This window comes from Onychomys torridus, chromosome 18, assembly GCF_903995425.1.
Source record: "Onychomys torridus chromosome 18, mOncTor1.1, whole genome shotgun sequence".
NCBI classification, from domain to species: Eukaryota; Metazoa; Chordata; class Mammalia; order Rodentia; family Cricetidae; genus Onychomys; species Onychomys torridus.
The window spans coordinates 62,558,486-62,585,051 of NC_050460.1; the positions used below are offsets into that span (position 1 = coordinate 62,558,486).

General features: G+C 48.8%; 2 protein-coding genes across 2 annotated transcripts in view; one reads left to right on the forward strand and one right to left on the reverse strand.

Annotated features, from left to right (window-relative positions):
• The window catches only part of Tbc1d22b (TBC1 domain family member 22B), a 61,533-nt gene extending 40,131 nt beyond the window's left edge, over nucleotides 1–21,402 (reverse strand). The window contains exons 1-2 of the mRNA XM_036168137.1: nucleotides 21,192–21,402; nucleotides 2,239–2,295 (exon numbers count right to left, since the gene is read on the reverse strand). Of these exons, the coding sequence (XP_036024030.1) occupies nucleotides 2,239–2,295; nucleotides 21,192–21,247 (113 nt within the window). The 5' untranslated portion in view covers nucleotides 21,248–21,402. The remainder of the gene's footprint in view (nucleotides 1–2,238; nucleotides 2,296–21,191) is intronic.
• A 174-nt stretch (nucleotides 21,403–21,576) lies between these two features.
• Nucleotides 21,577–26,566, forward strand: part of Tmem217 (transmembrane protein 217) — a 25,954-nt gene continuing 20,964 nt past the window's right edge. The window contains exon 1 of the mRNA XM_036168453.1: nucleotides 21,577–21,622. The gene's annotated coding sequence lies outside the window, so the exon portion shown is untranslated. The remainder of the gene's footprint in view (nucleotides 21,623–26,566) is intronic.

Below are 26,566 nucleotides of genomic sequence, written 5' to 3' on the forward strand. Positions count from 1 at the left end.
TTTGGGTTGACATAAGGTCCGCACATGTTTAGGACGACATGTAAATTATATTGATTAACCCGTGTAAAGTGACATTCAAACAATCCCAGTCTCCTTGGAGCCTCGTATGGCTCCCCATGAACTAGTGCTGTAACTTGGGAGTGGAACCTGGTACACAGTATCATTCAGAAGCCTGTCGTGCCAGCAAGGGGCTGGAGGGGCTGCTCAGCAATAACACTGGTTTTATTTGAGCTATAAAAATTATTGCAGGCAGTATTGCCACTAATAGTAATAATTTAGCAAATTGGAGTCAGTATCCACCACGGACAGGAGATGACTTAACGCGCACGTGCAGTTTAGATAATTGAAGACCGGATGTAGAGGCTTCTACCATGATGGAGATTAACCATGTGGTGACTAATAATGGTCTGGAGCTGAGCGGAGAAAGCAATCAAACTGTCCAAACAAAGGCACTAAACCAAGGGCCATAAATGCTTCACAGCAACAATCTGGGATTGTAAAACAGTCTGGTGCTCCAGTCGTGGAGCCCCCATGTTCCAGACTACTGAGCCAGCACAGACATGAGAAAGGGGAGCCATTAATCAGAACCAATTCATTCTGATTTGAAGCCAAGTGAAGTCACCTGACAGTGACCAGGGGCAGCATCCTGAGCTTTACATGACTAACAGGTGAGAAAACAAAGCTAGCAGAGTTTGCAACTTGTGGAAACTCAGTTGATGATGGGCACAGTAGGGCGAGTGACCAGGACGCAAACATAAAAGTGTACCCACTGCCTACAGAATGGGTGGATGGTGGGCTTACATGTTAACTCCGTGGTTCTCAGGCAATTATAAAACCAGCTGGATGAGATCTAATGGATGCTTCTGCTACAGTAACAACACTCAACTGCGATGCTTAAATGACGCAGCGCATGTGTCAGGCCACTGGGTGCCCACCTCCAGTCTCTGTCCCTTCCCTGGGAGCTGCAGTCATGTGTCACAGGCCTGGGCATCTCACCTCACTACCAAGTTCAAAAGGAAGCAGGAGGCAGGTGAACAGCTGCTAATAGTGCCTCCTTTGTAGACTTCATTTCATTCATAGTGTCTGTCTGTCTGTCTGGTTAAAAAGGGCTTCCATGGGCTGGAGAGTCGGCTCAGCTGTAAGAGTGAATGCTGCTCTTGCAGACAATCTGAGTGCACCCAGGTCTAGTACTCCCCGCTGCCTGTAACTTCAGAGTTCCATGGGATCCAACCCCTTCTTCTGGACTATGTGGGCACTCACACACACACAATTAAAAATAAGATAAACATCTTTTTAAAAGTTTCCATGAACCCCACCCACTGGTAAGTCCACCCTAAACCAGTCACTGGGGTTATCAAAGAACTATGAACTAAGGCTTAAACCAATGCTAACACCTTCCCTAAGTGCATGGCTGCTTACTCAACATCTGAATAAAATTAGGGCTCTTGCACAAGAAGTCAAACAGCCTGCTACATAGTCAATGCAACAGAGCCCAGAGGAAACAGAATTTACTGTATGTAACGGCAATGTTACACAACCATCATAGAAAACAAAGCGTGGGGTGGTGGTGGTAGAGGGGACAGTGGGGGGGGGGGTCTGAGCATCGGAGTGCTGGCCTATTATGTGCAAGGCCCTAGACAGGAGGTGAGGGAGGGAGGAGGAAAAAGAGAAAGGGAGGAGCTTAAGGCATATGTTGGTGTATGCCCATAGTCTTACCCTTGGAAGGCTGAGGCAGGAAGGCCTCAAAAGGATCAGACTGCAGAACTAACTTGGCTTACAATACACAGTAAGATCCTGTCTCAAGAATCACCCCTTCATGGGGCTGGAGAGGTGGCTTAGAGGTTAAGAAGACTTGCTTTTGTAGAGGACCTGAGTGCAGTTCCCAGCACCCACATGGTAGCTCACAACTGCCTGACACTCCAGTTCCAGGGGATCCAGCTTTCTCATGCACCCACATGGTACACATACACATACCCAGGCAAACACACACGTACACACAAATTAATTTTTAAAAACCACTGCCCCTTTGGCCAGGATAGTGGCGCAGGCCTTTAAAATTCCAGCACTATGGAAGCAGAGGGAGGGGATCTTCATGAGTTCAAAGCCAGTCCACAGTGCAAATCTTCACTGGATGAAGACTGCCCCTGGCCCTGGAAAGGCCAGACAGGAAATATCACCTCAGCAACTAGAGGAGGCGGTGGGTGGGGGAAGACTGTGGGGGATAAGGTCTTCACTTACTTTTTGGTGAGTCGAGGATCCAGAGGAGGATGCTGAGCTCCATACACGGGCTGAATGCTAAAAGCAAGAGGGGGGGGGGGGGCAAGTTTAGTGAGGAAGTTAAATGTGCCAGCTGAGAACTTGGTGTCACACTGAACTCACGGACTTGGAAAAGTAGCCTGCTTCCAAAAATGACACCCAAGTCCTTCCAAGACAGAAGCCTGCCCTTCGAGACCACCCTGAACAACACTCCCCCCCACACACACACACCCCAGGGAAGTCCCAGTGCCGTAGCTCTCCTGAGCAGCAGACAGTCCTGTCTTTAGGGAAAGCAGCACGGCCCAGTGAGATGCCTTGGCTGGTAAAAGTGCCTGCGTCCAGGCCCAACCATCAGTCTAAGTTGGTGAGTGGTGGTGCGCCTGCAATCCCAGGACTCTCGCGGCGGGCAAGAGGGGAGGAGACAAGAGAACTGCCTGGAGGGTCACAGGCCAGCCGGCCAGGGACACATAGCAGGGCAGGACGAGAAGGTGGGAGACAGAAGCACCCCCTGAAAGGTCCTTTGACTGCACATGCTCCACAGCACCCAGCCCCCCCCCCACAATAACAATAAATCAAATAAACGAGGCAGCAGGGAGACTGCAGGCTTCAGAGCCAGGGAAAGCAGAGTTCCAGCTCCAATCCCGATGTGACCCTGCAATATTACTGGATTCCTCTGAGGCCACTTTTTCACCGTACAATGAGGACTCTGAAGATGATGACATCAAGAGAAGAGGGGAATCATACTTTCCTGGGCACTTACTTCCGTGGTGTGACTTTCCCTGGGAAGATGGGAACAAACAGCCCTTCTCCCCGGACAGGACATCAACCACCACCCAAGTCCAGCTTGGAGCGAGCGGATGAGCTGCCTGGCGTTACTCACAGAAGCATGGTGGCTCAAGGGCTGCGGCATCACTGAAAGCCACCCTAGCTAGCATGGACCACTCATGAAAGCCACATACCTGTGGAGCTCTGCACCACTGGCCAGCCGCTCAACTGGAGACACTTCCCCTTTCCTGGCAATAGCTTACTGCTTTTGCAAGTGTGTGTGTGGGGGGGGGGGGGATTGTGAATCCTGCAACTTTCTTACCTTTTGAGAGAGTGTATAAACTGTGTACCTCCAGAGTTTTAAGGACCCCCTGGCTCCAGGAGCCAATGTTTCCAAGGGGAAAGCCTACATAGCACCTCTATTAAGATCTGCTTAGATCTATGTTAAAAACCTCTTTTTCATAAACTCCAGTTCTGCTAAAAACCAATACCAACAGTACCACAATGTGGCCATCTCCAGGAGGAATGAGATATGTATAACCTAAAACCAGTATTTTCACTCCCAAATAGCTATCTTTAAATATAAAGGTGTTGGCCAGGTGTGGTGGCACACACCTTTAACTCCAGCACTCGGGAGGCAGAGGCAGGTGGATCTCTGTGAGTTTGAGGTCAGCCTAGTCTACACAGAGTTCTAGGCCAGCCAGAGACACACTGAGAGATCCTGTCTCAAAAAAAAAAAAAAAATGTATATGCATGGGTGTTTTGCCTGCATCTCTGTCCATACACCACTTAGGTGCCTGGTGCCCAAGGCAGCCAGAAAAGGGAACTGGATCCTTTGGAATTTAATTTACAGACAGTTGTAAGGCACCGTGTAGGTGCTGGGAACTTCTGAGCCATCTCCCCAGACCCCTCTCCCCAAATTCCTACCTTAAGAAAAATGCCTGGGGTTGGGGATTTAGCTCAGAGGTAGAGCACTTGCCTGGCAAGTACAAGGCCCTGGGTTCGATCCTCAGCTCAAAAAAAAAAAAAAAAAGAAAAGAAAAATGCACAGGAATGTATATCAGGAGGTATATCTAAAACTATCCAAATCACCGTGGTTCTTCTGAATCTCAGAGGAGAAACACCTTAATTGTCCCTGTACACTGACTAGTGGAATAAACCATAACATGTTAACAGAACATGATATACCAGTGACACTAGGAAATAAGCCTGGGAGTAACAATGTGAATCCATCTCTAAGTGCCCCAGCGAAAGCTAAGTCTACAGAGTGAACACTGTATCTTTCCGTTCTGGGTGTGGCGCATGCCTTTAATCCCAGCACTTGAGAGGCAGAGGCAGGTGGATCTCTGTGAACTGAAGCCCAGCCTGGTCTACAGAGTGAGTCCCAGGACCACATAGTCTCAAAACACAAAGGAATGACTAATAGAAAGGGATGTGGCTCTCTACGGAAGGGAGATGTAGGGGACAAAAAAGAAAAACAGGGACTTCTGGGGAGCGACCACTTCTGTTCATGTTGGTTATCCATCGGGCCGTTACACTACACATTTGTGTTTCATGTATTTTCTGTGATGTAATATGCCACAATAAAAACGACCTAAGATTTTCAAGATGGATCAGAGGGTAAAGGCACCTGCTGCCAAGCCTGAGGACCTGAGTTCAAGCCCAGGACTTGCAGATGGAAAGAGAGAACCAACTCCTGTGAACTGTCCTCTTAGTCCACACATGTATCATGACATGTTCACACCCACACACATACACAGACACAATAAATAAATGATTATAATCAAAAAGGAGTAACAATTACTAGAACACATACAATTTCCAAATGATCAGATTATATACATGTAGGCACAGTCTAGTCCATAATATGAAGTTTGTCTTCTTGTTTCTTTTTTTGAGACAAGGTTTTGTAGTCTTGGCTTTCCTGGAATTCGCTCTGTAGACCAGGCTGGCCTCAAACTCAGAGATCCACCTGCCTCTGTCTCCCAAGTGCTGGTATTAAAGGCATGTACCACCATTGCCCAGCGAAAGATTTTTTTTTTTTTTTAAAGATTAAAAAGAAAACTCAGACCAAATGTTAGTTATCCTGATACTATAAGTGACCTGAACTGACTTTTAAAGGAAAGTAGATCTCTATCAGCAGGAATAGTTAAATAAAGCATCTTACAAGACCGGGACCAGTCTGTCCCACAGACATGAAGCAAATGCCAACTTAACTGCAGAAGATGCCGGCTTATTCAGTGCTCTCTAGCGGAACATGAGTCTACACATAAAGGAAGGTGTTGATTAGAATGGCTACAGGCTGTGGCCCAGCTAGTCCACAGCAGCTGTCTACCAACTGGAGGGCCAAGGACCCAGTAGTTCAGTCCACACAGCTGGATGTCTCAGCTGGTCTTCAGAACGCTCCAGCATCACAAAGTAGACTCTACTGTCAGTGAAGGAATGGCCTTGCTTGCCAGAGCAAAAGCAAGCAGGAAGAGAGAGCAAGCTTCCTTCTTCCACACCCTTTACAGGCTGCCAGCAGCAGGAGTGGACCAGACTGGAGGTAGACCTTCCCGAATTCTCAACAGAGGAATCTCAAAAGGCCGGGAAACAAAGAAGTGTTCAACATCCTCAACCAGCAGGGAAATGCAAATCAAAACTGCTTTGAGATTCCATCTTACACCTGTCAGCATGACTAAGACCAACGACACAACTCACAAGTCACGATGGCAAGGACGTGGAGCACGGGGAACGCCTACATCGCATGGCAGTGCAAACTTGTACAGCCATTATGGAAATCAATATGGCGATTCCTCAGAAAACTAGGTCTCAATCTACCTCAAGACCCAACTATACCACTCTGGGCATATATACCCAAGAGATACTCTGTCCTACCACAAGGACACTTGTTCAACCATGTTCTTGGCAGCTTTATTCGTAATAGCCAGAAAGTGGAAACAACCTGGATGTCACTCAACTGAAGAGTGGATAAAGAAAACGTGGTATATTATTACACAATGGAGTATTCCGCAGCTATTAGAAAAAAATGACATCATGAAACCTGCAGGCAAATAGATGGGACTAGGAAAAAAAAAAATGATCCCAAGAGAGGCAACCCAGACCCAGAAAGGCAAACATGGTATGTACTCACTAATAAGTGGACATTAGCTATTAAGTAAAGGATAACCATGCTACAATCCACAGACCCAGAGAGGCTAAGCAACAAGGAGGGACCTAGGGGGGCATGCATGGATCTCCCTGGGAAGGAGAAAGAGATTTTTCAGGTGTACTGGGTGTGGGTGTGTGTGGTGATATTTTGTTTGTGTTCGAACAAATAAAGCTTGCCTGAAGATCAGAGGGCAGAGCTAGCCACTGGTTAACTATAGAGGCCAGGCCATGGTGGCACACACCTTTAATCCCAGCACTAGGGAGGTGGAAACAGGAATATCAGGTGGGTGCAGACAGGAGCTCGCCCTTTCAGGCTGAGGATTGCTTGAGGTGAGAAGTCTCTCTAGTGGCTGCTGTTCGGCTTCTCTGATCTTTCAGCTTTCACCCTGATATCTGACTCTGGCTTTTTATTATTAAGACCATCTAGAATTTGAGCTACACGGGTGGTGATGGGAACAGGAAGGATCAGGTGGGGGAGGGACAGATGGAGGGAGTGAGCACAGGGAGAGACAACTGGAATCGGGGGTATCTAGGGGAGATGCGGAAAACTAGTACAGTGGAAATTCCTGGAACCTATGAGGGTGACTATAGGGAAGATTCATAGTCATAGAGGATATGGAGCCTGAACCAACCATCTTCCGGTGCTTGGCAAGGCTCCAGTGGTGGGGCCAGGACACCAAACCAGCCATAAAACCTTCAACCCACACCTGTCCAGTCTGCAAAATGTGCTGGGACAACGGTGGCTCAGAGCCTGTGAGAGCAGTCTGTCAATGACTGGTCGAACTTGAGGCCCAAGCCACACGAGGAAGCCTGTAGTGGGTAGCCATCCCAGCCTTGGCCTGGAAGTTCCAACCCCCATTGAGGCTTCGGTAATGGTCACGCCTTATAAGGCGGGGCTGAGGGAGGAGGCTGAAGATCCTGGAACCAAGAGAAGCCTCTCCTCTTAGCAGCAGTGAAGGGTAAGGTTTTCAGCTCTCAGCTATTGCTCTGACCCCTTTAACAAGATGGTTACATCTACAAGAGCCCATGCCTGACACTGCCTGGATGTCCAGGAACTGGAAGGTGGATGGCTCAGAGAACTAGGGTAAAACCAAACACCACCCACACCCCGCCAAACGACAAGTCCATCACATGACTCCTGAGGATATTCTGCTATACTGGTAGACTGCTGCCTGGCCCAACTATCCTCAGAGAGGCTTCCTCCAGCAGCTGATGGGAGCGGATACAGAGACCCACAGCCAAACATTAGGCAGAGCTCAGAGATCCCCAAGGAAGAGGGGAGGAAGAATTGTAGGAGCCAGAGGGGTTGAGGACACTAGGAGAACATGGCTCACAGAAGCAACTAGGCAGGGCTCCTGGGGTTCACAGAGACTGAAGACACAATCAGAGCATGCACAGGTCTGCACTAGGTCCCGTGTTATGGTTGTTTAGCCTGGGGTGTCTGTGCGACTCTTAACTGGGAGTGGGCTGTCTCTGACTCTGTTGCCTGCTCTTGGGATCTTTTTCCTCCTCCTGGATTGCCTCATCCAGCCTTGACATGAGGGTTTGTGCCTGGTCTTATTGCATCTTGTTCCCATGTGTTCAGCAGATATCACTGGGAGGCCTGCTCTTTTCTGAAGGGAAACAGAAAAGCAGTGGATCCGGGGAAGAGAGGAAGTGGAGCTGGGGGGAGTGGAGGGGGGATGTTGCAGTCAGGATGCAATGCATGAGAGAGGAATGTAAGTGGGTCTTCTCCCTTCAAATGATTTAACTTTTTAAAAAGTTGCAGCTAGGCGGAGGTGTTCATGCAGAGGCAGAGGCAGGCAGATCTCTGAGTTTGAGGTCTACAGAGCAAGTTCCAGGACAGTCAAGGCTATACAGAGAAAACCTATCTCAAAACAAACAAACAAACAAACAAAGCCAGACCTCCTCCCCACCCCCAAAAAAGAGGAAAGAAAGCAGGGGGGGGGACCCTCACAGGTGTACCTAGCATTTGGGTTTAGTTGACTCCAGATGTGGTCACGCTGACAACTGAGAATAATCTCACAGATGCAAAACTGTAGCGGAAGGACTCCATATATTTCGTGAAACTATTAAAATTAAGATGTGTTCACATATTTGTATCTATGATACAAGGGACACACCGGTAGCAGTACTTGGATGGTGAGGCCGCAGAACAGGGCAGGCTTCAGGGAGTGCCTGTGTGCCTTTCTGCCCTAGTGGCTTCTGGAGGTACCACCTTGACAAGACACAAACCAAGCAATCCTGACAGTGGTGAGAGGCTTGGCTCAGCTCCCGGCGGGTGGTGAGCAGGCTGTGGGTGGGGCCCGCACACATGAGAACTCAACCCAGCACACACTGCCAAGAGACCCTGGCTCGCTTCCTCCCTCTCTGTGTACAGTTTAATCTTCACCTAATGTTTAGGAAACAGAACCAAGTCTCTTTCTGAGACTTACTTATTTTTATTCATGTGCCTGCGTGTGTGCCTGTGTGAGCATGCATGTGCCACGTGCATGTAGTGCCCTCAGAGGCCGGAAGAGGGCATAAGATCCTCTGGAACTTGAGTTAAAGACAGTTGTGAGGCCAGGCACTCGCTCTGTGAGAGCAGTGAATGCTCTTAATCACTGAGCCTTCTCTCCAGCCAAGTTCACTCAGATTTCTGTTGCTCGTGACAGAGGAAATCCTTAAGATGCTTTCAAATAAGAATGTGGGCCGGCCAATCATTTCCACATGATATCATTCTTACTTTTTAGAGAAGCATAGATGGTAGATATCATTGTGACAGTTTCAAACAAATTGTCCACACTGTTTCTTTTAGTTCAGAGGGAATCTTCTCCCCTGTGAATCTGAGTTCTGGACATTCTGGCCCTTTTCAGCTGGGAGAATGTTAACTCCCTGGACCTGTCTGGAAGATTACTAAGTGATTCATCCTATATGCTGCCACAGAAGCACTAGCCCTGAAAGGCTATGCCAGAGTGTTCCAGGCACTTCCTGGGCAGAGGAGAAGGACAGGAAAAAGCCCAGAGGTACTGGAACACCAGGAAAGTCTGGCTCACAGCGGGAGAGAGGGAGGCTTAAACAAAAACAAAAAGTAAAACCTAACCACGGAGACCCAGGGGCTCATGGGTTTGCATTTTAACATGTTCAGTTCTTAGACTCCAGCACTTGAACTCTCAAGTCCAAAGCCCTCTGTGGTCAAACATTAAATGCTAGAAAAGGCAGGAGGCTCCCACCAAGCCAGTTAGGTTAGCTGACTGGATAAAAAAGGAAGATGCTCGGAACCTCTCGAGAAAAGGAGACCTAATTGTACGGGCCTGAGGGCCAGAGGCTCTTCTGCTCCAGGAGACTATTTTTCAAAGATGTTGGCTGATGTGCTGGCGTAGCCAGAAAGGCTGAGATAAATGATGAGCCTCAGCAGCAGAGGCATTGGAGCCCCAATTGAATTTGTTAGCGTGTTCTTGAACTAGACCATGATGTATCTGAACCAGGGATACTTTGTATAATAAATCAGTTGGCTGAACCTCAACTAGACAGGTGGGGAGTTAGAAAAGGAGAAGAAACCAAGATTATTGCTGGGCTGGACAAAGACAGAGTGTAGAGTAGGAGAGAGCAAAGGTGCCCATTGGCTGACGTGATGATTCACTGTGAGGGGCTGGAGAGATGCCTCAGTGGTTCACAGTGCTGGCTGCTCTTCAAAGGTCACAGGTTCAGTTTTCCGCACCCACATGGTAGCTCAAAACTCCATTCCCAGAAGACCTGACACCCTTTTCTGTCCCAGACATACACACGAAATAATTTTTTAAAAATTTTAGTATAATAATTCACCTGTGAGCCTATGCCGACCAGGCCCCGGGAGCCCCACACTCAATGCCAGGGAAAGCTGGTCTCCACTCAACTTTTGTTTTTCCAGAGCTGAGGACCGAACCCAGGGCCTTGTGCTTGACTAGGCAAGCACTCTACCACTGAGCTAAATCCCCAACCCCTTCATTCCACATTTAAATTGACATTCATCATTGTGGGGGTCGGGGTTGGTAGCAGCACACATCTGTAATTTTGGAACTTGGGAAGCTGAGACTAGCCTTGGCTACAGGGAGTACACCAAGTCATCCTAGACTACAGTATGAGATTCTACCTCAAAGGGAAAAAAAATTCTTTTTGCTCAAAGTGTAAAAGCATTTTATCACCATTTTCAGACAAAAAGCAAAGTACAGGGAAAAAATAATAAACACCCATGAAGTGAGGGTCTGGCCTCATGTTAACAGCTGCCAGATTTCCAGCCTGAGGAACACAGGTCATTAGGAGACCACTGATTTCTGCCGCAGTCCTTCCTTCCCTACAAGCTAGCCGTCCCTAAGGCACGGGGACCTTCCGGTCCATTCCCACCCTTCCTTTCACTGATCTCTTTCCTTCACTGTTTGTGTGCTGTGTGTGTGATTTTGCCTGTAAGCACAGATGCCATGTCACGTGGGTGGAGGTCAGAGAACAGCTTTCAGGAATGACTCCTCCCAACATGGGTTCTAGGGATCAAAGCCAGGTTGTCAGGTCTGTGGGAGTGTGGGAGCAAGTCCCTTTCCCACTGAGCCCAATCACTAGACCTAATTAATGTCTATGTGTCTCCTTTCTCCTCCTCCTCCTCCTCCTCCTCCTCCTCCTCCTCCTCCTCCTCCTCCTCTTTTTCTTGTGATGCTGGGAGATCAAGGGCTTCAGCTCCCAGAGACAAGCACCCTAACATGAGCTCCAGGTCCAGCCCAGCAGGATCCCTCCACACCTGGCTGTTTTCACTGAGCCACGTGTTTCCGCCCAGCTCTACGGTCACTTTATCTGATTACAAATGTGACATTTGCTTAGTGGAAAAACTGGAAAGCTGGTCACTTGTTGATCTTCAGCAGGAGAAGCACCAGTGCTGAGCAGATTTCCAGCTTCTGGAAAGATGTGCTCTCTGTCTGTGGCTCCCTCACGCCGTGGTAGAACGCAGCACACACCAGCAGGTGTTTACTGTCCCGAGTGGGTAAGGTCAGAACTCACAGACCTGGGCTCTGCTTAAGCTAACTGTTCTCTAGTAAAGCTTTTGAAAGCCAGAGACTGGCATGCTGCAGCCTGGAGGACACCACACACGCTCTGACAGACATCATGAAGCCAAGGGGCTAGCCTCTGCCATGTGCTGAGAAGACAAACCCACAGAAAGTGTTGCCAGGTGTCTTACCCACTTGCAGCAGTGGGAAAGCTTTGGTGGGAAAACCCAGCAGGTGTGTGGTGCTGACACGGAAGCTGAGCAAACACTGGAGCAGAGCTGTCTGTTTTAAATGCCAAGACATTGGCAACAGGACTCATTTACACGGATGCTCCATGGAAACCTTCCAGACCCCAAAGTTCGCTGTTTCGGCGAGAATTCAGTACTTACCAGTCATTTACTTTATCCAGCAAAAACATTCCCAAGTCCCAAATGGGATGTAATAAACCTACCCGGGCAAACTCCAGCCATTATACTAGTCTCCTATCAGATTCCTAAATGCTATGAAAAATGACCAAATTGACAGGGAGAGATTTTATTTAAAAATACACCAGTGACCTTGAACTTCAAGACTGGCTACTCTTCTCAATGTTTTCTTTTTTTAGTGTAGGGGCAGAACCCAGTGTGGGCAAACCACCTCATCCGAAGCCCCTCAACTTCTCAAAAACAACTTTTCCCCCCAAAATCCAGACCATTCTTGAACTCCTGATCCTCCTGCCTCCACCACACAAATTCTAAGATTCCAGACAGTGGGGGCTAGCACCTTAACTTCTATTAATACTAATAATGACTCCAGTGACTTTCGTTTTGTTTTGGAGACTCATGTAGCATAGGGTGATCTCTAATTCCACATGTAGCTGACCATCCTACCTCCCCTCCCCAGCGCTGTGATTACAAGCTTGTACCACCACCACCACCACCACCACCACCACCACCACCACCACCACCACCACCGCTACCGCACATGGCTCTATGTGGTGCTGGGGGCTAACCCCAGGGCTTCCTGCACACTACCCAAGCACTCTACCAACTGAGGTATACCCCCAGCCCTCGCTGACTGACAAGCCTTCGGGGGCTGGAGAGATGGTTCAGCTGGTAAGAGTACTGGCGGTTCTTCCAGATGATCCAGACTCAAATCCCAGCACGCACATGGTAGCTCACAACTGTCTGGAACTCCAGTTCCAGAGGATCCAATGCCCTCTACTGACCTCCATGGGCACTGCATGTACGTGGTGCACAGACACACATAGGAAAAGCACCCATACACAGAAAATAAAAATAAATAAAACCTCAAAAAAAAGTTACTAACAAGCTTTTTGCTTAAAGGAAAGAGACGCTGTTCCAGCAGGCCTGGAGATAAGCATATGGGGTGACCCAGTTCCCCTCTTTGTCTCTCCTATACCCTCATGACAAGTGTCCACATTCCTTGGACTGCAGAAGCTGCTCTCATACCAACCAGGGCAGAGAAGAGTGAGAAGCACCGGCAGGGACAGCTCTGGGGCAAGGAGTCCTCAAGTCTGCTCCATGGCCTCCCCATCGGCCTCAGTTTTTGCTTTTGCTTTTTTTTTTTTTTAAGATCTTACTTTTAAAAAATTATTTATCTTTATTTTATGTGCATTGGTGTTTTGCCATGGGTGCTGGGTCCCTTGAAACTAGAATTGCAGACAGCTGTGAGCTGCCATGTGGGTGCTGGGAATTGAACCCAGGTCCTCTGGAAGAACAGTCAGTGCTCTTGACCGCTGAGCATCTCTCCAGGCCCCTGGCCTCACTTTTCTTATCTAAAGCGTCTTAGCTTCAGGTTCTAGCATCTGGTACTTCTCCCACACTCGGCAGCTCACCCAGGCACAGAAGAGCCTACCTTCTGTCCCTGGCCCCAGAGCTGCTCAGCGATCACACCTGGTGAGTGGGAGCTGATGAGTGAATGCAATGATCAGCTTCAGAACTGGTCCAGACCTTACAGCTCACTCAATCCAAGCCTCATTCCATTGATAAGGAAATCAAGTATGGCGGAGCTCAGCATTTTGATGTGGTGGTTTGAATAGGAATGGCCCCATAGATCCATGTGTTTGAGTGCTTGGCACACAGGGAGAGGCACTATTAGGAGGTGTGGCCTTGCTGGAGGAGGTGTGGGAGGGGGGAGCAGTTTGAGGTCTCAGAAGCTCAAGTCTTGCCAGTGTGTCCCAGTCTCCTTCTGCTGCCTGAGGATCAAGAGGTAGAACTCCAGCTCCTTCTCCAGCGCCATGTCTGCCTGCACACAACAGTGCTTTCTGCCTCAAAGACTACATACACCTCTGAACTGTAAGTCAGCCCCAATTAAATGTTATCCTCTGGAAGAGTTGTGGTCACGCTGTCTCTTCACAGCAATAGAGCACTGACTGAGGCAGAAGTCAGTCCCAGGGACTGGGGGATTGCTGTGATAGGCCTGACCATGTTTCTGTTTGGAGGAATTTGGACTTTGGGATTTGGGGTTAGGAAAGCAAGGGAATGTTTTGAGCATTGCTTAGTGAGCATACTAGTAGGATCATGGAGGACAGCGGTGCTGAGGGCGATTTAAACTGTGGGGGCTTGGCTCAAGAGTTTCAGAAGAGAAGAATTTTAATATGTTGCCTGTAGAGTATTCTTGTGATATTTTGGTAAAGAAAGTGGCTGCTTTTTGCCCTTGTCTGAAGAGTCTGCCTGAGGCTAAAGTGAAGAGCTTTGGATTAATTCCGTTGGCAGAGGAAATCTCAAAGCAGCCTAGTATAGACTCTGCTGTGTGAACATTAGCGTTAACATTAATGAAGATTTATAATGAAAAAGAACAAACTGAGCAAGGAAAAATTACAAAATGTACAGATTGAGGAGAGAGGGGGCACCAGAAAATGTAATAGAGCTAAATCCTACGTTCAAGAAGATAAACAGATTAAAGAAAAGCTGGATGTTACATGGAATAAAGGGAGAGGTGACCTCAGGGCAAGATCCCACCCAGCTAAGCTTCCAACTTGTGAAAAGGAACCAAAGCACAGCTTAGGTCCAGGCACTGTGGTGCATGTCCTTAATCTCAACACTAGTTTGAGGCCAGCCTGGTCTACAGATCGAGTTCTAGGACAGCCAAGTTTACAAGTTTAGGCAGTGAAGGATACCATTGAAAACAGAAGCTCGTGAAGGTATGATTGAACAAGAGGGCCATGCTCCAGCCTCAGCAAGCAGCAGGACTTGACAACTTCAGCCACATGGTTCTGGTCTTAGAGTCAAGGACAGAAGAAAGGGGTTATGGAACCTCCCTCTACAACTGAGGAAAGCTGCTGAGGCCAGGTGTGTGTCAGGGGTGTCCCTGAATGGAGGCCCAGAGAGGCCCTTGTGTGAAGTTGTGAAGGAGAAGCCTGGACTTCCTTGGAGACCCCAAGATGCTGGAGATGCCAGTGTCATGGGATACCTGCCGAGGAGAGCTGCTATCAGGGAGTGGAACCAGCCCAAGAGAGAAGTGTGTTGCCGTCAACCAAGGTTGGTGAAAGGAGCTGGGGATCTGGAGTGCTTTGACATCAGACACAGAGGTGCAGAGTTTGAGTTTGCCCAGCTGGTTTTTGGTTTTTCTTTGGTCCAGTGTTTCCGCACTATGCTCCCTTTCCTCCATTTTGGAACGGTAATGTATATCCTGTGTCATTGTTTGTTGGAAATATGTGATCTGTGTTTGGTTGGAACCTCCAGCTCACTCTTGCTTCATATGGAAAGCCTCATTCTTCTCTCTCTCTCTCTCTCCAAACCCCACCCTCTGGGAGAATCTCCAACAAAGGGAAGGCACCAAAAAGCCCAGTCCTGTATTCTTGGTGGCTATGGCAGCTCCTCCCCTGAGGCTGCCAGCCACCCAAGTCCCGACCTAAAGTGGTCAGCTTTTGAACATACTTGGGCACAAACCCAGCTTGTGGCAGACACATCATCACCCCTTGCCTACAACCTATATAATCTCCCTGCTTTAATTCACCCATGTGGCTTCTCTGGCCTTGGGAGTTGCTTTTACTTTTTCAATTCAGCTTGACCTGGCTTACTGCAGTAGCAGAGAAACTATCGAGGTACAGAAAACCTATTAATCTGCTTTTTATTTTGATTTTATAAGAGATTACAATTAAGAGAATGGATCTCAGAAGAGACTTTGAACTTTAGACTTTTACACATTGTTGAGATTATGGTAAGACTACAGGGACTTTTGAAGTTGGACTATATGCATTTCATATAATGTTATGACTACAAGCCTATGGGGGCCAGGGAGTGGAATGTGGGGGTTTGAATGGATATGGCCCCATAGACTCATGTGTTTGAATGCGTGGCACACAGGAAGTGGCACTATTAGGAGGCATGGCCTTGTTGGAGTGTGCATGGCCTTTGCTGGAGTGGGCGTGGCCTTGTTGGAGTGGGTGTGGCCTTGTTGGAGGAAATGTGGCACCATGGGGTCTCAGAAGCTCAAGTCTTGCCAGTGTGTCCCAGTCTCCTTCTGCTGCCCGCAGATCTCTCAGCTCCTTCTCCAGCACCACGTCTGCCTGCACACTGCCACGCTTCCCACCATGATGATAATGGACTAAACTTCTGAACTGTAAGCCAGCCCCATTAAAGGTTTTCCTTTATAAAAGTTGCTGAGGTCACCGTGTCTCTTCACAGCAACAGAAACCCAAACTAAGACACTTGACTTATTTTTTATTATGTCGTGTGCACCCCCCCACACACACCATACATAGAGAGGCCAGAGGACAGTTTGGGTAGTCAGTTCTCTCCTTCCACCATGGAAGTCCTGGGGATTGAACTCGGGTCTTCAGGCTTTGCGGTAGCGCCTTTGCCCGCTTCACTTGGCTTCTTCTCTGAAGATCAGTACTTGGGAGTGACCCCTCCTCCCTCCACCTACTCCCTCCTTGGATGATCAGCAAGTCTCTTGGCTCTGAACTCAACTGCTCTTCCCTACTCCCTGCCAGCTCAGGCCTCACTACCTGGCTCACTGTGAGCAGCTTAGCTGTGAACAACTAACTCGACTCCCACACCTGTCTTCCCAGAACTCAGAGGTGGCCCTGCAGGGTTTGGCAACATGTAACACATGTGAGAAAGGTATCTGTCCCAATATCTGGTCACCTTCCTGACACTAAGTAAACAAAAGTGGGAGTGGGGGAGAGTTTTAAATGTCCTATACCCACTGAAGGCACAGGACCAAGTCACCCACTTTCTCAGGTTGGCTAGAATGGGTTTCCCTGATGCTGGAACTGACCCTCAAGGTCAACCACTGAGCTACATCTCCAGCCTTCATTTTAGTTTTTTGAGACAGGTCACCTAGCTAGAAAGTGTCAGAACTGGAATTTTAACCCAGGCAACCAGGTGAAAGAGACTGCATTCTGTAACAGTGGTGCATGCTGCTTATCTGCCCACAATGACACAGTGACCTAAGCTGAGTGTGGTGGCACATGCCTTGAATCCCAGCATTCAGGGGCAGAGGCAGGTGATCTCTGTGAGTTTGAGGCCAGCCTGTGCTACACAGTGAGCTACATAATAAGACAATGTCTAAAAATAAATATTTTTCAGAATGCCTTGAAATCAGGGACAAGAGAGGAGGCCCAGTGGTTAAGCACTGGCTGTTCTTGCAGAGGACCTGGGTTAGTTCTCAGCAGCAGCCAAGTGGCACTCTCAAGCACCTGCTACTTCAGTTCTAAGGGATCTGGCGCCCTCTTCTGACTTCTGCAGGTACTGCACACACATGATTCACTTACACACACGCGGACAAAACACTCATCTATATAAATTAAAAATAAATAAACCTTTTAAAAAGTATTCTGGCCGGGTGGTGGCAGCGGCACACACCTTTAATTCCAGCACTCGGGAGGCAGAGGAAGGCGGATCTCTGTGAATTCAAGGCCAGCCTGGTCTACAGAGTGAGTTCCAGGAAAGACACAAAGCTACACAGAGAAACCCTGTCTCGAAAAACAAAACAAAACAAAAAGTGGTGATGGATGGCCAAAAACATTTACCTTCAGGACCAATTCCCTGCACACCACTGAACCATATAGTTAAGAGTGAATTTGGGGCTGGAACAATGGCTCCACACTTAAAAGCACCCATCACGCTTGCAGAGTACCCAAGTTTGGTTCCCAGCACCCATATGACAGCTTTCGTAATTCAAATTCCAGGGGGATTCAATCCCTCTTACGACTTCTGCCACCAGCACCAGGTATGCACATGTGTGCAGGCATACATGCTGGCAAAACACTCGGACACTTAGAAGAAACCAAGGCTGGCGGTGCACACCTTTAATCCCAGCCCTTGGAAGGCAGAAGCAGGTGGATCTCTACGAGTTTGAGACCAGCCTGGTCTATATAGTGAGTTCCAGGCCAGTCAAGGGTACTTAGTAAGATAAACTAACTAATTAATTAATTAATCTAAAAAAAGAGTGAATTTTTTATCTCAATAACATTTTTTTTTAAAAAGGAAAAGATGGGCTGGAGGGATGGCTCAGAGGTTAAGAGCACTGACTCTTAGCTGCTCTTCCAGAGGTCCTGAGTTCAATTCCCAGCAACCACATGGTGGCTCACAACCATCTGTAATGGGATCCGATGCCCTCTTCTAGTGTGCAGGCATACATGTCATAACACCGTATACATGATAAATAAATGAATCTTTAGAAAGAAAAAGAATGCTTCGGGGCTAGAGAAATGGTCAGCAATTAAGAGCACTGGCTGCTCTTTTTTTTTTTTTTTTTTTTGGTTTTTCTGAGACAGGGTTTCTGTGTGTAGCTTTGCGCCTTTCCTGGAATTCGCTTTGGAGACCAGGCTGGCCTCGAACTCACAGAGATCCGCCTGCCTCTGCCTCCCGAGTGCTGGGATTAAAGATGTGCGCCGCCGCCGCCACCACCACCACCACCACCACCACCACCACCACCACCACCGCCCGGCAGCACTGGCTGCTCTTAAGCGACCTAGGTTTGATTTCCAGCAGCCACATGGTCACAGGGTCCCACAGGGGTCCATAACTTCAGTCCCAGAGGATCTGATGACCTCTTGTGGCTTCAGTGGCACCGCGGGCACACAAATGGTGCACAGACTTACATGCACAGCAAACGCTCATACACAACAAAATAAAATGTTAAAAATATTTAAAGAGCTAGGCATAGTGGGAGGCCTGGAGAAGCAGATGCAGGCAGACCTCTGTGAGTTCAAGGCTAGCCCTGGTCTACACAGTAAGCTTCAGGACAGGCAGGACTACACAGTGAGACTCCGTCTCAACACAAACAAGGAAACTTTGAAGGATGCTCTGTTTGTTTTTATTTGGGCTATTCTAATAAACTTTCTATCTGTTGTCACTCAAGTCCCCCATCGGATTATAGAAACTGGAAGTAACCGCCGCTGCTTGAATTCCTCTGGCCTTTCACACTGTAAAGAAGAGAGAAGCAGCTCCACTTCTACTCCGCTGGGCACCCTGCACACGCACATTCATCTGCCGGCCCAGGAGAACCGTTCTCTTTTCCAGACAGACTCACGGGAGTTCAGGTGTCAAAGCTCTATTCTGAAGGCAAAGCACCATCTACGGGAAAGCACCAGCTTTCCTCAACAGCCCTGAGCTTGGGGCGCTCTGCTCTGAGTGCACAGGGGACCATACTTCCTGACTGGGCAGGTATTAAAAATGTTTACGGATCATGGCAACATTTTTATGCCTCAATAATAAACAAGACAAACAACTAATACTGTGGGGAGCTGAGAAACATCCTTTTAAATGTTTACTTGCTCTAACAACAGTCGATTAATAATGACTATTTATGGAGCAAGTACAATGTATGAAATAAACAGTTGTGGTTTTTTACAAACGGCATTTCATTTAGTCGTCATGTAACCCTGAGGGAAGCGTTTTTATTCCCCATTTCATAGATTAGGAAACTGAGGTCTAGACAGATTGTCAGTCATACAGTTAAGAGAAGCTAAATAACAACAACAATAATAATAATAATCTGGACTCCAAAGTTCTTGCCTCTACTGCTCTGTTTCAAAATGAGAAAGGAAGCCAGAGATCTGAAAGACCTGAAGAGTCTTCCTATCTAGCAAAGGTAATGTTTTGGGGTACCTGCCTTTAACCCCAGGACCCAGGAGGCAGAGGCAGGCAGATCTCTGAATTTAAGGCCAGTCAGATATACGGAGTGAGTTCTAGGACAAAGAAGAGAAACCCTCTCTTGAAAAACAAAACAAACAAAAACCATGGCTCAGCACGTAAAGGCACTTGCCAATCCTGGTGACCTGAGTTCGATCCCTAAGACCCACAGGGTGGAAGCAGAGAACCGACCCCACAAATTGTCCTCTGAACTCCACATGAGCACTGTGGCATGCACACATCTACACACACACACACACACACACACATACACACAACAGATAAAATAGTAGATATTTGAATTATTTAAAGTAGTACTTTCCAGTAGAAGAAATAAAGAAAACACAAGACCATTCATGCACCACATCCGGCAGTCTGAAGGCACAAAGACCACCCATCCCCCACTGTCCTCACCACTGCTTCCCGGTGTGGCCATTTTTCCACTGATTATTGTATTAGGATATCAAAATGTAATGATCCCTCCCTAGCAAACTCACAGAGAACCGTCGACGCAGCTGGAGAACTCAGACAAGCAGAAAGGAAAAGAAATCAGTGGCAGGAAGTGAAGCTTATCTAAAAACCCAGAGTGTCACCATATACTGTGTGACAATGTGTGACACCGTACCCCCACAGCACTTTAATCCGATGCTACCTTTGCCTCCCCTGGTATTATATGACTATGTGTTGCTAAAATCTGCTTCCTAAACCTTCTCCACGTGTCTAATGAGTTCCACAGCGGATACGGACTGGACTCTTAGTTCTCTTTTGCTTGAAGAAGAGGGTGGCGTGGGGGCTGTAGCTCGGTGGGAGAGTGTTTGCCTTGACCAGTGTGAAGAGAGACAGGGAGAGAGGAACAGAAGGAGGAAACAGAGGAGAGAGAAAATTGGGGAGGGAGGGAGTGGGGAAAGGAGGGGTGGAGAGGGAGAGTGGGAGAGGAGAGGAGAGAGGGAAGCGGGAGGAGGTCACAGGATTGCACCTGAAGGAAAAGACATGTGTCAATCAATCAGGAGAGAGACCATGCGGCGGACACGAACACATTTTAACACCAAGCAGCCCGGGGCAGGCAGAAATCTTAAACTCACTAGTGAAACACAAACTCCTTTCACTTTTGAGGACACCACCCCAAACAAACTGAACCAGTAAACCAACGGCAGACGGACGGACGGACGGACGGACGGACGATTGCTCACGAAGTCAACAGACAACCAAGAAGGGGAAAAGAAAAACTTAATAAGTAGCTTGGGAGGCCTGCTCTCCAGCAACACTGAGGAATAAAGAATCCAATGCACTTGCACAAAAAGAACAGTACTTCTCAGGGGGAAGAGGTTAAACTGGACTTGCACAAGTGATTGGAGAACGCCCAGGAGTGACTCTCCGTCCTGTGACCACCCTATACTAATTTCTAGTGAGAAAGGGCCAACTCAAGGCAAAGTAAGGTCAGGCTAGAGTATTCCCCTCACTTTCCGGGCTCGCACCCCTGCCGACCTGGCCCCAGGCTCTCGCACCAGAACCCCTGGGGAGTCCAAAGGGAAGACAGGAGCGTGCTGGGCTAGGGGACCAAGGTGGCCGGGGGGGGGGGGCCACCCTCACGCAAGCAGCCACCCATGCTGCTGGTGACCCCTGAGGAGTTGTGTAGAAAGTGGGAAGCGGTTGTGCAGGTGGTCCTCCAAGGCCAGGCTGACAGCGGCAACTCACCCAACTGCACTGCCCCCCACACCCGGGTCCCCGGACACCTCCCAGCTGAAGTTCCCCGCCCCCAGACCCCAGTCTGCACCCCACACCCAAGCCGGCCAGGCCCCTCTGAGAGACAGCTGCTCCAGCCTGGACGACCCCGGCACCAGCCCTCCGGCCTCGGGGGGCGCCCCGGGTCCGCGGGATTCAGGGACCAGGATCTGGAAGGCTTCGGGTCCAATCCCCACTCCCCTCAGCGTCCTGAGCTCACCTCCCCGGCAGCTTGGCGCTCCTCTTCCAGAACTGCTTGCTGTTCTCGGCGGCCATCGCTCCGGCCCGGGGGGAAGGCCTGGTCGGTGGGTCACGGGGGCGCCCCGCGACAGGCCCCCGGGACCCCGCAATCTCAGGGCCAGCCCAGGCCGCTTCCCCGCCGCCGGTCACCCGCTCCCAGCTCCTGGGGGCGCCATCTTGGATGTGGGCACTCCCCCCAACCCCCCGCCTCTCCCCGCCCAGCGCCGTTGCCATTGGTGGGCTGCGCAGGCCGGTGGACGGATGGACCAATGAGGATCCGGGATCCTGCGGGCCGCTGAAGCCCCGCGGGCAACGTCAGGGGCTGGGCACACAGGTGGGCCGGGGAGGCGGAGCTTAGATGGGCAGGAAGGCGGGGCTGAAAGTTCCTACTCAGTGGAAGCCGAGAAGCAGGTAAATAACAAAGACCTATTGGGCAGGGGAGGAGACTGTTGCCTTTGATGGGCTGAGGTCCTGGGGCTCTTGTGGGGTGGGCGCGGGGGGTAAGGAGATACCGTAACATTTATATATCTTTATCTTTAACCTACTAGTAAGTGGTAACTGTAGACCGCTTTTGAACGCCTCCCAACTCAACGGTACCCAGGGTTGTTACTCTCCTCCCCCTCGTTCCCTTAAGATCCTAAGGTCTCAGAGTTTGGCTGTAGCCCGGGGTGGGTAACTGTTGGCTGAGGAGCAGTTGGCTCATCAGAACCTCCCTCTCTTGTGCTAACTGAACTCCGTGCTTCAAGGTGATGTAATCCCTCCTTCGGGTCTCACTCTTCCTGGTTACCAGGATCCAGATACTGAGAAATCATGCTTAGGAAATAGTACTTTTCCCTCCTAATTCAGATTTCCAGGTACCGTTTCCGCTAAGGATGTCGGGCATCTCCATGGCACCAAGGAAGAAGATGAAAGATGTACCCCTTCCCAGTATCCTTAACTCCCATTATTAACCGGTTATAAATCTCCCCACGCCGGGCGACGGTGGCTCACGCCGAGGCAGAGGCAGGCGGGTCTCTGTGAGTTGGAGGCCAGCCTGGTCTACAGAGCTAGTCCAGCACAGGCTCCCAAGCTACAGAGAAACCCTGTCTCAAAACAAAAAAACAAAAAACAAAACAAAACAAACAAACAAAAAACAAGCAAACAAGAAAGAAGTCTTCCCCCTTTAGATTCAATTTTCAATATAATTATGACTCAAAATGGGATCCATCTTTAGCATGTATGTTGTCCCCTTTGGGTGTCATGTTCATGACTCCTCTTTTTTGAGTGTTTCTGTCCTAGGGCGATTTGGGGGGAAATGGAGGGAGGGTGTTTCCTGCTCCAAAGAAGTTTTTGTTCAGACAAGGGACTGAGGACATACACAAGTTGCCCACCCCATCCATCCCTCTACTACCACCCTAGGGTTTCTAAATATTGAAAAGTTTTTTTATTTTTATTACATCTATTTGTGTGTGTGTGTGTGTGTGTGTGTGTGTGTGTGTGTGTGTGTGAAGTGTGGAGGTCAGAGAACAACTTGCAGAATTCAGTTCTCTCTTTTCACCGTTTAGGTCCCAGGGAATCAAACTCCAGTCCTCAGGCTTGGCAGCAAGCCCCTTTACCCACTGAGCCATCTCGCTGGCCTAACATTTTGGAGAATCCTAAAATTGACCTTCTTTTGTATGTTCTGCAGCAATATCTTCCTACATGGATATTGCTTCCAGTTTTCAAGCTTCTTTTGCTAATTTTAAAAGAATAGAATTGTGGTCCTGGAGACATGGCCTAGGGGTTAAAAGCATGTGCTGCTCTTGTAGAGGACCTGAGTTCAGGTCCCAGCACCCACCACAAGTGGCTCACAACTGCCTGTGATTCCAGGTCCAGAGATCTGACACCCTCTTTTGGCTTCTGTGGCTATCACATGCGTGTGGTGAATACTCACACACATAAATAAAAATGAACAGTTTGTTAAAGAATCATAGGGTTGTATGAAAAAGCCCACTTCTACTGAACCTTCATTCTTTTATAGACTTGCAGCTTATCTTTGTTTGTTTGTTTGTTTGTTTTGGGTTTTTTGGAGACAGGGTTTCTCTGTGTAGCCCTGGCTGTCCTGGAACTCACTCTGTAGACCAGGCTGACCTCGAACTCACAGAGATCCGCCTGCCTCTGCTGGGATTAAAGGCGTGCGCCACCACCGCCCGGCCTTTTCTGTCATCTCACTTGCCAGCACTGCACACCAACCCCTAAGAAAGGGGAGAGAATTTTCTTGGGGTGGGGGGTTGGGGAACTGAACAGTCCATGCCTTTCCTCCTAGGTCCCAATAACAAACAAAAGTTTGACTCCACCAAAGTTCACCTTGGGAAACCAATGAGCTTATTAGGCTTACTTTCAGAGCGTGTGAGGGGTGATAGGCAGGAGCGTGGGCGACCCTTGGAACATGGATACTCACCCATGTAGAGCCCTTCTCCAAGACCTCAAAGCCATGTTCAATTAGGGCAGAACTTTAGACAAGTGACTGGGAGGATTATCTGGACCCTCAGGACAGGGTCCCATGGCCCTCTCCATTCCCCACTTCTTTCTATGAGGGCATGTCAGCTGCCAACAAACCCATCTGTAATGATCCTTTTCGAGCAAAGTCATTTGACTCTCAGGGTAATGTACAAGAGAAGACTATTCTAGTCTTGTTGCAACTAATGTTATTGTCTGCCTTTGCTTGTTTGTTTCTTTCTTTCTTGATATTTTATATGTATTTATTTTTATTTTATGTATATGAGTATTTTACCTATATGAATGTACTGGAACTGGAGTTATAGTCGTGAGCCACCATGTGGGTGCTGGGGATTGAACCTGGGTCTTCTGGGAAAGCAGCCAGTTCTCTTAACTACTGAACCATTTCTCCAGGGTCCTTTGCCTTTATTCTATTTTTTAAAATATTTATTTATTATTTATACAGTGTTCTGCAGCCTGCTGCAGGGTGCAGCCAGAAGAGGGCACCAGATCTCATTGTAGATGGCTGTGAGCCACCATATGGTTGCTGGGAATTGAACTCAGGACCTCTGGAAGAACAGCCAGTGCTCTTAACCTCTGAGCCATCTCTCCAGCCCCCTTTGTCTTTATTCTAAATGAACTTTTGCTGGCCTTGTCGACTTTCAAGGAGTTAATGTCACACTGTGAATGGTGATACCTGGCTGTAATTCTAGCGCTTGGGGACTGAGGAAAGGGAAGAGCGGCAAATTCAAGGCCGGCATGGGCTAGAGCTGCATAGCAGATCTCCTGCTTCAGGGAGAATGGGGGGGTGGGGGCGCTAATGTCTGTCTATGCGTGTGTAGGAATGAACATGCGTGTGGGGGCACATGCATATGGAGGCCAACGGTCAATCTCCTATGCTATCACACCATACTTTGAGCCTGGGTCTCTCTCTGAGCCTGAAGTTCACACAGATTGCCTAGACTGTCCATTGGGCCAGTGAGATGTCCGTCCATCGTCCATCTGTCTCCATCCCACACCCCTCCCTCTAGTACCAAGGTTACAGACAGATGCCCAGGATCCAAACTCAGGTCCTCATGCGTCCACTTAACGATTGAGCCAGCTCTCCAGCGCCTTTGACATCTTGAAGGATAATTTTCTTTACCTCCTAGTTCCTTTCCTTGGTGCCAGCTGCCAGTTCAGAGCGCACGATCTTAAAACCAACATCCAAATCGTCTTCTCCCCTATAAGCCACCTTATACGTGGCCGCCGGGCAGGACAAGGTCCGCTTTGCAGCTGGCTCACGTGGTTTGAGACATGTTCTGGCACCTGTTCCCCGCCTTCGTCACTTTTTTCCTGTTGCCGGATAAAATACCTGGCAGAGGGAGCTTGAGGGAAAAAAAAAAACCTTGCTCTTGGCTCACAGTTCCAGGTTTCCGTCATCACGGAGGAGGAGTGAGGCCCCGGAGGAGGAGCTTGAGGCAATGGGTCACATGACAGCCACAGTTGGGAAGCAGAGGGAGACAGGCCCCTTCCTCCTTCTTATACAACAGAGTACCCTACCCCAGGGAATGGCTTCACCCATCATTAGAGTGGCTCTTCCTGCCTTAATTAGCCCAAGATAACCCCCGACAGGAATGCCCAGAGGCCTATCCCCGCCACCCACCCCCAGGTTCTGAGTCTCATCGAGTTGACATTTGAGATCCGCCATCCCACACTCCCTGTTTTTATCATCACTGTTTTGAGGCAGGGCATCATGTATCCTAGGCAGGCCTTGAACTCCTAATCCTACTGCCTCCACCTCCTATGTACTGGGACCACAAGCTCTTAGTAAGGGGCCTGGCTTAGATGTCCCTGTGGACTTGACATTTTACTACCTGGAAAGGAAAGGATAATCTGTGTACCTTGAATCGCCTTAAAGAATTCCTTCTTAAAAATCATTTATGAAACGTTAAATAACACTGATCCCCAAGGGGCGCGTTTAATGTTGCTCAACTCAGAGATGCCCTGTTATCCCTGCTCTTTGTTCTTGCCACATAATCCAGTTTTCTACCCAAGATTTCTTCCCAAAGAAAAGCCATGGTCACCTGATGGTAATATTTTAAATAATATGTGATGGGGAGCCAAGAATATTAAACCTGTTCTCCCCACCTCCACCACAGGCACCCTAATCTAGACCAACTGCACCCCTTTTATTTTATTTTTTTTATTTGGAGATAGAGTTTCCACTATGTAGTTGTGGCCAGCCTGGAACTATACAGCCTAGGCTGGCCTCAGACTCTCCCCCGAGTGCTAGGATAAACTATTTGTACCACCATGGCCAGCCAATGCCGTGAGATTGGAGCCTGAGCCTTATGCATCCCAGGCAAGCACGCTCCCAGCACCTCGGCTGTACCCTCTGGCAGATGTTTATTTTTCCTAGCTGCATCTTAGCTCCTTCATGTCCTATTCTTCTCACAGAAGCCAGGGAGCCTTTTAAAATGTAGCTCACATCATGTCCCTCTGCTCAAGACCTCGCAGGGGCTCCCATCACGCTTGGCCCAGAATCCAAGCTTCTGACCCAGACACGATTGCACATGCCTGTGAGAGAGAGGTGGGCAAGAAGTAAGCTACACAGTGAGTTCAAGGCCAGCCTGGGACACATGAGACTCATGTGTTTGTGTGTGTGTGTGTGTGTGTGTGTGTGTGTGTGTGTGTGTGTGTGTATGTGTTTCTCTCCTCTCACTATGTAGGTCCTGGGGCTCTAACTCAGGTCCTCACACTTGGTGACAAGTGCCTTTACCTGCTGAGCCACCTTGCCAGCCTCAAATCCATCCTTCCTAAAGACTCAGCATGTTTTGGTTGTACCCACTCATTCCTCCAGCCTCCTCTGACCCTTCCTTGCTGTGCTCTTCCCAGCACAGCTGCCTGTTTTGCTGA